Source organism: Corvus brachyrhynchos, unplaced genomic scaffold, assembly GCF_000691975.1.
Source record: "Corvus brachyrhynchos isolate BGI_N302 unplaced genomic scaffold, ASM69197v1 scaffold236, whole genome shotgun sequence".
In the NCBI taxonomy this organism is placed as follows: domain Eukaryota; kingdom Metazoa; phylum Chordata; class Aves; order Passeriformes; family Corvidae; genus Corvus; species Corvus brachyrhynchos.
In genome coordinates, this window is record NW_008238660.1 from 911,985 (window position 1) to 924,448 (window position 12,464).

Genomic DNA, 12,464 nt, shown 5'->3' on the forward strand with positions numbered 1-12,464 from the left:
GCCAGCTGCTCTGTCCCCCCTGTCCCAGGCCCTGCCCACCCTCCCAGGGAACAATTCCTTCCCAATATCCCATCCATCCCTGCCCTCTGCCAGTGGGAGCCATTCCCTGTGTCCTGTCCCTCCAGCCCTTGTCCCCAGTCCCTCTCCAGCTCTCCTGGAGCCCCTTTAGGTCCTGCAAGGGGCTCTGAGGTCTCCTTGGATCCTGGAACCCAAACCATTCCATGATTCCAGGAATCATGGTTCCCATCTTCAACCTCTGGCCTTCAGACACTGCCAAAACACAACCTGGTCATGGGCAGGGCCCCACGTGCTGCCAAGAGGCGAAGGGGAATCTGTGCCAAAGAGTAAAACCAATCAGTAATTTCAAGTCTGGCTCTCCTGGACTGTCTGCAGTCACTGCTGTGGCGTTTGCTGGGCACACCCCTGCAGTGCCCACAGTCTTGTCCTGACTATTGAAGGATGAACAGAAGCTCCTAAAACCAAATAACTCCCCCAGGAGCAAGCACCATCCATAGAAAGTCAATCTGGAAGGCAGACCTGAGCCCTGTGTCTCCAAAACCACTTCCCTGATGATGAGTTCATCCCAAGGAGTGCCTCCCAAGGAACCTTGGCAGATAAACTGCACATACCACACTGGCTTTGCTCTAGCAGTGGATTTTTGGGAGTGCTCAAGCTCCCCATGTGCCAAATTCTGACCGTGTTGTTCTGGAGAGGTCACAGATGCTTCAGAATCACAGATCTCTCTGCAAAGTCCCCTCTCTGCTGCCAGGAGTCTCCAGTTCTTTTCACAATATTTGAATTTCTTATTTACAACTGGCAAGCAGGATTAAGAGTGAATGCAGCCCTGCCAAAGGCACATCAATCCAGCTCCAGGGTGAGCCTTCATTTAGGTTAAACTCCCTGTTTGAGGGAGAGAACCAGCCTGAGATACTCAATGACACCACAGCAAGAAATCCAAAGGGCTTTTTATCCAACAGTTCTTGATCATAAATAGAGAAAAGCACGTTCTTCAAAGAGGAGCTTGTGGCAAGCAGCTGCAGCTCCAGTTTCACAGACAGCTGGGCTGTACCTGCCAGCTCTTCCCCAGCTTTTGGCTCAGCTTTCAAAGGGATCTGCCAAAACATCCCAGAGAGTTGACAGACTCTCTGAGAAAGGGCAGCCAATAATAGGCAGGGCTTCTTTCTTCTCCCCTCAGCCATTGTCATTTATTTTGTTATCCTGCTAACGCACATCAGAAAGAAGAGGAATCCATTCTGGAGTTCCAGATGATTGAAACCCAACCATGGAACTCAGCAGAGGATGAGTTTGTAGGGCTGGGCAGCAGATGGAGAATCAGTGGAGTGATAACTTGTGGGATTTACCTCAGCATGGGAAGAGGAGGTCCTCAGCAGTGGCACTGGGGAAGGCGAGTCCCAGACTCTGTCACACACGGAGCCAGGGATGCCCTGTGACCTCCCAGCTGCCCAAACACTCGGCTAATCCTGGGTGTGCACACACAGAAAGGCCCTGGTGGCCTTTCCCTGCCCCAAACACAAGATTCTGGCTTTCACTGTCTCTGAGAGAGAAAGAAGAGACAACCCCAGCCCTGTCCTTGTCCCTTAGGAAGCCCCTTTGATCAGGCCAAGTTAAAAATGCCAAAACCAATGGATGGGTGAGCAGTGGGATCTCCAAGTGACCCTGTCCCATGGGAAAGGCTCCCTTCCTTGCAGCAGGCAGCAGTTTCCATGTCCCAGCTGGCTCTGGAGCAGCCTTGAGCTCCCTGCATGGGGATCTCCTGGATCTCCTGGCTCAGCAGGGACCCATGTGCTCCATGCCCAGCTCGTGGCCACTTCCCTGCTGTTCCAAGGAACAACAAGCTCGAGGGAGGCTCTCAGATCAGTTGCCAGTCCTTGTGCTCAGTGTGGGACATGCTGGCTTGGACAGCCACATCCCAAACACCCTCTGCAGGTTCCTGCCCAGTCTGGGGACAGAAGGACACCTTCACCTCTGTTATCTCATTGCTCACGGCAGGAGGTGACACCGGGCACCGAGAGCGTTTCACCGGTGTCCCCCCATCCCTTGCCCACAGCAGCTGCAGCCACTGGAATGTTTTCCACGCCCTCCCCCTCTCCTCCCACCCGGCCATTCCGAGGGCTATAAAAACCAGAGCTGTCCAGACTCTGCTGAGAAATGGACCGGCCATGTCTGAAGGCGATTAAATAATTCAGAGCAGCTGGAAATGTCCGATTGCGTCATGGAATCTTTCTGCAGAGCTCCTGGGCCCCTCTTCACATCCCAATGATCCTATTTCCGAGTCAATACAATTAAGTGCCAGGATATGCAAGGCTTGGAATTAATCTGGAATCAGGATGCGAGGGATCTTTAGCACACCCGCCGCAAGACACCGTCAAAATCACCCGAAATGATCCAGGATAAACAGAAAGTGATTCACTGGGATGCAGCGGGCTCGGGCTCCACAGCTCCCCGTTGATGGGAGGTCTAACAAGTGTTTAGCAAGCACACCCAACCCTCAGTTTTTGCAAATCTATTCACGGCGAGTTACAGGTGCAGGTATGAAAAAAATGATCCTCAAAGTTCTGCCTTTGCCTGTATTAACGAGTCTGCTGCAAGTGTGGATTACTAATGACGGGGGCAGGCAGTAAATCCCAGCTTGGAGCTGATTCACTGCGTGTTTTGTAGCTGCGCTGGGCTGAGGAAGTTGTGACAGATGTAATATAAGACCCCAAAATAACAAATTAAGGGTATGAACCAGCACTTTGGGAAGGAAACTGGAACACAGAGCTGCAAGCCAAGCAACGGGGAACCAGCCATGACAGCAGGGAACCAGGGCAGTGTTGGAGGGAGCAATCAGAACTCTCAAACTGCTAATGAGGAACAAATTAATAAAGCTCTTTCCTCCCATTCATCTCTGAATCACATTTACGTGCCAATGGAGCAGCAGCACTGCCGGCCCGAGTCGATGGCTGTGAAAGGGGCTCAGTTTGGGGTGTCCCAAAGCAGCAGGGGCGTGTCAGAGGGGGCAGTGGGTGTGCAGGAGGAGGAAGGGGTGCCAGCCCCAGTGTCCCATCCCGCTCTCCCATCTCAGTGGGAACGCACAGCCTGCAGCAGCTCAATGCTCTACACCAGCTGAGGTGTCTGCACCGAGATTAGTTTGCACACAGATCTGTCAGCGCTGAGACACAGAGCCTGTCAGAGCCACTCCTCAGCCTGCAGGAAAACCACGGAAGGATGTGCAGATGAGGGAACACGACGGATGGGGAGATCAAAACATCTCAGGGAGGAAACGACCTGCTCCTGGTGCTGACACAGGATGTCCCCAGCCCTGCCGTCAGTGACAAGCTGTTCTGAGAGTCCCACAAACACAGCCCCAGCCCTGAGGCACTGACTCCGGGCTCCTGTCCCCACACACAGGGAAGGCATCGCTCCCACAGGGAGCGGCAGAGCTGGGAAAGCTCTGGAGCTTCCAGAGGAGGAAGGGGTGAGGCAGTGGAGCTGGCACCCAGCTCAGCTGGAGACACAGAAGCAGCGCAGGAAGATTTGATTGCTAAGTGTGTTCTGGAGATGCCTTTGCCTTTCTGTGGCTGCTTCTGGAAGTTTTATGTCCAAGCCCAGAGGTTGAAGTGGCAGATGAGGCTGATGCTTTACCTGTGGCTTTGCCTGAGTGACCCTTTGGACACCATGCCCCATCTCCCAGTGCTGACCTGGGGGATCTGACTCTCCAGGAGGCTGTAGGGGGGAGGTTGGCCAAGGTGCCAGCTCAGAGATGAGGTGTTTCCCTCAGCACGTCAGAGCCACTGCCAGACAGGCAAGGGGAGAAGCCACCAGACGCAGCTCCCCCCTCCCTCCAGTCTCTCTCCCCCCCCACCCTCGTGTTTCCCCCAAATTCCTGCAGCTTCCAAACCCTTAACCCACAAGGCAGCCACCTTCCACTGCTCTGGCTCCAGGAATATATGGTCTGTCTGCCCTCATGCCCAGGGAAAATAATTTCCTAAGGTAGATCAAGAACAATCTTCTTTTGAATAAACACAAAGCCGGGGAGGGGGATGTTCACCAGGAGATGTCAGGGGTGATCTGAGGACTGGTATCTAGCTGGGTGTGAGGTCCGGCTAAAGCACAAATACCCCGTTTCCACCCACCAGGCACAAATCCTGTGCCCCCAAAGCAGTGCCCTGAGCCATGTGCCCATGCACGAGGTGCAAGAGGAGTGAGAGCAGAGGCCCAGCAGGCAAATCCCACATTTGGGCTGCGAATCTGCCGGATCTGCACAGAAAATGTGCCGTGGGGAGCTTTTGCTGCTCAGTCACCAGGCTGGCTCTGCCCAGCAGCTTTGCACCTTGCCCACACTGAGGGTGATGCCCGCACACGGGGCTGGGGCTGCACAGCCACAGCCACTGCCCTGCACACGTGGCTCATCCCTTCCTCTTTTCCCTGCCCACTGGCACTGCAGGACATCCTCAGAGCAAATTTTAGTGGGATACTCCAAGAAAAGAGCCTCCTGACTCAGAGCACACCTCCCAGGGAACCCAGGCACAGCCTTGAGCCAAGAGGGAGAGGTTCCATGTCTGGAAGTGCTGTTGGGCAGGCTCTGGGGACATTTGACTCTTGCTGAGTCTCCCACATGGCCCTGCCTCTGCGGTTCCTCCAGGATGTGCCAGAAGCTTGCAAGGAACTAAGATTATAGGAACAGTTCTGTGGTTTTCCCTACGGGGTGACCGTGTAGCGTTTAGAAGAGTCTAAACCCCTCTGTTCCTCCTGCCTCACTGCCCCGATCCCTTGCACTCAGCTCAACTGGGAAATTCTGCTTTTTCCAGAAAATAACCTCACTATTTTTCACACTCTTGCAGAGTTACCAGGAAAAGAAAGAAGCTGTTGAGTGATGAACAGAGATGATCATCTGAAAAAGATCCCGTCTGCTGTCCCAGACTGCTGAAACTCGAGGGGCTCAGTTGCGTTGGGAAACTATTTTCAAGGTCTGAGACAGTAAAAAAAAAACAACCAACCAAAAAGCAAAATAAAAGTCGTGGTTTTACCTGAAAACTCAGCACTATGATGAATGTGTTCCCTCCCTGGAGTGTTTTATCTGTGTGGGTGCAGCTGTAAATCCCCTCCAGCCTGGGTGAGTGCCAGAGCTCTGGGGAGCCCTGGCAGGACCGAGGGCACAGCCCAGGCCAGGGTGGGACACTGGGAGTGTCAGGATGCTCGGGATAGGCTGAAGAAGGTTTTATATTGGGTCAGTGCACAGAGAGGTGAGCTGGCTCCTGTCTCCCACGTGTGTCCCTGCAGCACCAAACCCTCCCAGCACCTCCCACAGCACTGGAGCTGCTCCTACACAGGAATGTGGGATCCACCCTCCTTCTCTGAGGGCTGAGAGACCCCCTCTGGCTGGAGGGGGGCAGAGGTGCCCTGTGCCCACCCAGTGAACTCCTCAGAGGTGCGGGTGTCCCCCAGCTGCCTCTACATGGAATTAAAAGCCGCTCCCTCAGAATCAACCATCCAACTTCCTCCTACCTCATGAGAGATGAGATCAGCCCTGCCTTGTGCCTCACCACGGGGCCTTCCATGGCCTAAAGAGCTGGGATTCATCCCCGGATCATCCTGACAGGCTGACAGCAGAGTCTGTGCCCGTGGCTTGAGGAACACACGCTGTAATGCCTTTAGAGCCTTCAGATGCCAGGCAGCGATGCACTGCCCAGTGGAATGCCATGGAAGAGCCGTAAATCCCGATCCTGCAGGATGTCAGACATGTGGATACGCTGATCTGGTATCCATGGTACTTTGGCATGTCTCACATCTTTGTCTTCTGCCCGAAATAGATGAGCTCTTAAATATTACTCAGCACTTGGAGTTCTGCCACGGCACAGAAGACAGTTGAGAAAACACCAAAAATGTGTCTCCCAGTGCTGAGAAATATTGAGAGAAACTTCACTGGTTTTGGTCAGCCACGGGGCAGAACCCTCTCCACAAGGCAGGGTGAGGTTATCTGGCTGAGGTGGAGGTGGTAACACAAGGGCTGGAACTCAAATAGGACAGAACCTGCTCATCTAAACAGGAATAGGACAAAACAGGACAGAACCTGCTCATCTGCAGCCCTGGCTGAAGCTCTCATCCCTCCTTACAGGTACTGGGTGGTCACTTCAAGCTGGCCTCAGGAAATCTGTCACACAATATTTCCTAAAATCCAACCTTTTCAGGCACAATCCTAATGATAAATCCCCTCAGTCCTTCGTGACACCCGAAGTCCCCGCTGTCACAGCACAGACAGACAATCAGATCAGGTCACAGACAAAGACAAAGCCACACGTGAGCACAAGCGGGTCCTGCAGCAGGTGTGAGAGGCTCATCGCTCTCACCACTCAGCAGTGGGGGAATCTGCCATCAAGAAACTGGAAATGAACATTAGAGCACTGCTCGAAACCCAGGTGAAAGGCAAATTCTAAGGCCAGTCCATTCTGATGTCTACAAACAGCCACGATATTGTTTCATTTCTTCAGAGAACAAGAGCCTTTTATTCACTTCGGAAAGCACCCCCTGCCTGGTGGCTGTGGTGGATAAACAGCCTGCACTCCCACTGCCCACTCTCCCACCTTCCCAGGGATGGGAAATGTGCTCTGGAAAAGGTGTGGAAACCCCCGGCCCACCTACAGGAGGGCAGAGCCCCCGAGCCTTTGCAGCTAAAGAAGGAAAGGAGGTTTTGTTCTCACCTGGGAAGGAACTGGGAAAAGCCTTTTGGACAGCAAACTGCTGGGAGGTGCCTCTGGTCTGAGGTGAGGATAATTCACCTGTCTGAGACAAAGGGCTGGATTTACAGCCCTGCTCAGGGTTCTCCACGGGCTTGGTGGAGGCTATCAGGACACCCCACTCCACAGACCATTGCTCCTGGGGTACGTTTGCTCCCTGACCCTAAATACACTGCTGACGTGACAGGACATGACTGTAAAACTTTGGGATGGGGACACCTTGTGTGAAATGCCACCCACGGGTCCTTCCTTGAACCATTGCAGCTCCCAGCCCACCTGGGGTTCCCCTGCTTCCCTTCCCTCGGTGCAGAGCTGGACTGGAATTGCAGGGTACTGGATTACAAATCTGGGATTGCAGGGTACTGGATTACAGATCTGGGATTGCAGGGTACTGGATTATAAATCTGGAATTGCAGGGCACTGGATTACAGATCTGGGATTTCAGGGTACTGGATTATAAATCTGGGATTGCAGGGCACTGGATTACAGATCTGGGATTGCAGGGTATTGGATTACAGATCTGGGATTGCAGGGTATTGGATTACAAGTCCCACGGGTGCTGCCTCAGCCTCAGTAAACTTTATTTAAGCACACACAGACATACACAGACAATATACATATATTTGTTTCTTGTCTGACAGTTCTACAGGACCAACACTGCTTTGGATGACACTCGTGGAGAACTGGAAAAAGTGCAGGAAATGCAGGAAAAAAAAAAAGTCAAGGTCTTTTAATCATTTGTGAGTCATGGTCATCCACAGAAACAACACAGGAGCGTTCAACCAGGCGAGCACGAGGACACAGCTCCACATACAGTACATTGTCTATAGAGGAATCTCCATACATTGTGTCTAGAGGGGGTACAGCAGTCTCGGGGGACACAAAAGGGAACAGGAATGGCACATGCACCCCCAGTGTCACAGCCAGGGCACCGGGTGGCACTCGGGCAGGGCGGGGGGGACGGGAGGACACTCCAAACACGTCTCACCGTACACTAGAAAAACTCACCAAACAGGCAACAGCGTCATCAGTGAACAGTGCCCGGGCTTCTGGTGTCACCAGGACACAGCTTTGGTGTCACCAGAGCCCCTGGGGAATTTGGGTGCTTGTGTTAAAGAGCTACAGCTGTCTCTCCACAGATATTTGTATACAGTACATGTACACAGAGCATACACAGAGCAGCATATGGATATTTTTGTGTTTTCCTGTTTGTACATTATATCACAGATTATAGGAACACAGAAAATATAGGCTTTAGGACCTAAAAAGAAATAATTTTATAAAATGTTCATCATACCCCCCCCCATCAAAAATAAATAAAGAAAGAAAGAAAAGAAAAGCCCAGAAGTCAAAGGAAAGAGCTCCAGACCCACAGTCTGGACGTGGTCACTGCCTGCCCTGGGCCAGCTGGACATTCCTGCCCTCCCCTTTGGGAGCACCCCCGCACCCAGGAAAACACAAAGCTGGAGGAGCAGTCCCACCGCAAAGCCTGGATGCAGCCCAGCATCCCCCGTGCCCTGCCCCAGCTCCCTGCCAGGACCCCGCAGGTCCTGCCCCAGCCCAGCACTGACCCCCAGCAGCATCTCCTGGGCTGAGCCCAGTGCCAGCTCAGGGCACCCAGAGCCCAGCTGCCGGCCCAGAGCTTTGGATTTAAAACAATCTTTTCATTTAGCAAAAAATGGTTTCCACTGTACCCTTCGTGTGTCCTCTTCCTAACGTGACAAACCCGGAGGAGATGAAATTATGGAGATCTGGCCCTCCACTGCGATAAATATCCTTTCCATAGTGACCTGCCGGGGAAAAGGAAACAAAAACACCTTCAGTCAGTCTGTCTGTGTGTTTATACATATATCTATATATTTTTATATTTATATTTTTTGTGGATGAGGTGTAATAACAAACTATTTTTACAGCTGGAACTTTTTCTTTGGACCTATATATACACATATATTTATATTTATATATTTATATATCTATATATTTATAGGTCTATATATTTATATATTTATATAGAGATATATTTATATAGAGAAATATTTATATTTTTATATATTTATATAGATATATATTAAAATATTTTATATATGAATATATATTTATATAGTTATATATTTATATAGAGATATATTTATATATTTTTATGGAGATATATTTATATAGAGATATATTAATATATTTTAAATACATTGATATATTTTTATATCTATATATTTTTTTATCTATATACTTATACATTTATACATGTGCCATACAGCCCTGCTGTCACCCTCATACACGTTGCATAATTAATGGCACCCCGAGGGTGGCACAGAAAACACCACCTATGGCAACACCGAAGCCTTAATTCTTCATTGGCAAAGATCTGTGGAGAAGAACAACTGCACGTTTTGGAAATTGCCAAGGAACGAACAGGATCTGCGAGGGGAAGCACCCAAGTGCCAAATGAAGCAGCCCAATCTTCAGGAAATTGGCTCATCCCTGGCTCAGATCCATGTTTGCTCTCCCAAGGGCCTGGTCTCCCTCAGACCTTCCAGATTGAGGAGATAAAGGAAATCAGAAGAGATTCCAGCCAGACCCCTGAGAGCATCCTGGTGGCACAGGTTTTGTCCCAAAAGGTGCCAGTGTCACCCCTGTCCACGCTGGGCCCACGGCCCATGAACAGCAGCGCAGCAAACTTGGATTCGAGCTTTGGTTTGCTCTGCCCCATGCATGGCATCCCTGCATAGTTCCTCAAGTGCAAATATCTCCTCAAAAGACTTCCTCGGAGCTTTCTCAGTCCCTGACAAGAGAGTAGGTTCAAGAGACACCCAGCTTTTTAATATTTTAATACATTAATAAAGAAAAAAACCCTCCTGCCTCCCTGTTACCATGCAAAGCTCTGAAATGAGGACACAGATAATTTTTCAGATACTCTTTATCATCTCCTCCCTTTTTCATGTTGTTAATTTTTCTGCTCCTATTATTTCAGGAAGAGGCAGAGATAAGATAGGTGCAGGGGGAGGGAAGGGAGGCGGCCTCGGGGGCCACGAATGCAGCTCAGAAATTCCACTTCTGCCCCGTTTCCTGCACGAGCTGTGGTAGCTCATGGTCCTGGGCTGGAGCAGAGCCGGGTCAGGCAGCTGTGGGCAGCACCAGGAGGGCATCCAGGATCCAGGTGGGAACAGCCTGTCCTGCCTGGCTCACACTGGCACCACAGCCCTTCTCCGCTTTTCCAAGACTGACCCCAAAAGCTGTTTGTTCTCACCCAATTTCAGGCTCTCTGGCAGCACCCTGTGAATTAAGAGAGACTCGGGAGGTCTCCCTCTTTCCTTTCCAGCCCGTCACTGTCCCCCAGTGCCCAGCAGTGGGGTCTGGTTTATAATAACCTGAGGGGAAGCACCCACCTACCCCCCAAGGTCCCCAAATGTCATGGAATCGCTGAATGGTTGGGATGGGAGGGACCTTTAAGCCCATCCAGTGCCACCCCATGCCATGGCAGGGACACCTCCCACTGTCCCAGGCTGCTCCAAGCCCCAATGTCCAGCCTGGCCTTGGGCACTGCCAGGGATCCAGGGGCAGCCACAGCTGCTCTGGGCACCCTGTGCCAGGGCCTGGCACCCTCACAGGGAACAATTCCTGCCCAATCTCCCACCCAGCCCTGCCCTCTGGCAGTGTGAGGCCATTCCCTGTGTCCTGTCCCTCCAGCCCTTGGAAATCCTCTCTCCCCATCTTTCCTGGAGCTCCTTCAGGCCCTGCAAGGTCACACTGAGGTCACCCCAGAGCTTCTCCTCTCCAGGTGAACACCCCCAGCTCTCGCAGCCTTTCCTCCCAGCAGAGCTGCTCCATCCCTCTGCTCATCCTGGAGCCTCCTCTGGCCTCTCTCCAGCAGCTCCAGCTCCTCCCTGTGCTGGGCCCTGGGGCTGGGGCAGCTCTGCAGGTGGGGGCTCACCTCTGCCCCCCTTGTTGTGCCCCAGTGGGTCTGAGCAGGCTCCCTCCCCGTGTCCAGCAGGTGCCAGGCCAGGAGAGGCTGGCACGGGCTCTGCCATGCCAGGGATGGTGCTGGAGAGCCTCGGAGGAGCTCCCAGGGCAGGCGGGAGACGCTGACACTTGTGACAAATGTTTATTCCCATCTAATAGAAAACCCTCCCCACTCCCTTCCCACACGGGGTTTTTTCTGGTCAAGGTCAGCCAAGCGCTCCCTGGAAATGTCACCAAACACACACGAAGTGTTTCCACAGCTCTGGGAGTGGTGGCAGCTCCCAATTTTCTTCTCACAGCTGTGGCAATGAGAGGCGGTGGCAAAAACCTCCAACTGCTGAGGCGTCCCCCAGAAATCCCCTGAGGAGAGCGTCCAGAATAAAGAAAGATTTTCTGCTTCCATGGGGAACATCACAGGCTTTCTCTTTTCTTCCCGCCTCCCTCTTGCAAACTCTGGCTTCTGGATTCTGGGTGCCTGGAATTATTTGTGCTCCTTGAGATGTTTGTGCTGGTCCTGAGGAGCCTCCAGAGATGCTCCGTGGCTGAAATGCCCAACTGGATTTCCTTTCCTCTATCACTCTTCTAAACTATGCTGCATCATTGCTTTCCAATGAGCTGATTTTTGTTCCCAGCCCAGGAATTTCTGTGCACTCAGGCCCAGCCACTCTGGCCACTGCCACTCGAGCAGTGCCATAAATTCCCTGCTTTAAACCAGGATAAAAGAACCCCACGAACATCGCTGCTACCTCCAGCTGAAATCAGCTGCCCTTTACAGGTCCCTTCGGAGAATCTGCTTAAGACAGAGATCAAGGAGGGGAAGTTTATAAAAAAAGCAAACATTTACTGGCAGATTGAGGATTGTTCATCAGCCATTTGCTCTCTGAACCTTGCTCTGCCCCTGCTTATGGAACATTGTAGTGCAATTAAAGCATCCCTGTGAGAACGAGCCATTAGCATTTGAACAGGAGCTACATTTTCCCAGGAGAAACTCGAATTTGTAGACTTCAAGTAGCATGGCTTTTCCCTTTCCACGGATGTATTACAGGATGCTACGTTTGCTTTTTGGGGTTTTTTTATATTCCTGCTCACTTGTGAGCATTTCTCTCAGCTTTGCAAAATTCTGGGATATGGTTTTTCCTTTCAGAAGTGCCTTGGGGGATGCTGGGGCACCAAATCCAGGTGTTGTTATTGAACTCATTTGCCATAATCCCATCCTGAGCTGGGTGTTTCCCACTGGAAGTGAAGGATCCCTTGGAGCAATCCCAAATGCAGGTGCCCAGCAGAGCAATGGGAGCACAGACTGGGCCATGCCAGATCAGGAAATTCCCCATTTCCATCTCCACTGGGGCTCTTTTTCTCCTTTCTGCCTCCAGCTGTGCTCTCCCCGAGGTGCTGGGAGTCCTTCCGGAGCTGCTGGAGTGGGATCAGTGATGCCAGAGGGGGTTCAGCCACGAGCTGATGGAGCTGCCTGTGCCATGGGCTGGGAAGGAGCTCCTGCAACTCATCCCAGATGCTCACCCTGACCAGGCTAAACCTCCGGTGTTGCCCTCTCCCCTACGGAGAGAGAGCTAAAAAATGCAGAATTCCTTGAAAAACTGGCGTGAATTGAGTGATTTTCCTTTCAGATTTCAGGGATTTTTCACTGAATCACAACATAGTTTGGGAAGGGACATTATTAAAGCCCATCCCATCCCACCCCTGCCATGGCAGGGACACCTCCCACTGTCCCAGGCTGCTCCCAGCCCCCATGCCCCGCCCAGCCTTGGGCAT

General features: G+C 51.8%; 1 protein-coding gene and 1 long non-coding RNA gene across 2 annotated transcripts in view; one reads left to right on the forward strand and one right to left on the reverse strand.

Moving 5' to 3' along the window:
* The window catches only part of LOC108447518, a 30,904-nt gene extending 25,867 nt beyond the window's left edge, over positions 1–5,037 (forward strand). The window contains exon 2 of the long non-coding RNA XR_001863118.1: positions 4,845–5,037. This is a non-coding gene — a long non-coding RNA (uncharacterized LOC108447518). The remainder of the gene's footprint in view (positions 1–4,844) is intronic.
* The window catches only part of SHISA6 (shisa family member 6), a gene marked incomplete at its 5' end in the record, with an annotated part of 180,321 nt that overhangs the window by 134,256 nt on the left and 33,601 nt on the right, over positions 1–12,464 (reverse strand). The window contains one exon of the mRNA XM_008636359.2: positions 8,432–8,527. Coding sequence (XP_008634581.2) covers positions 8,432–8,527 — 96 coding nt within the window. The remainder of the gene's footprint in view (positions 1–8,431; positions 8,528–12,464) is intronic.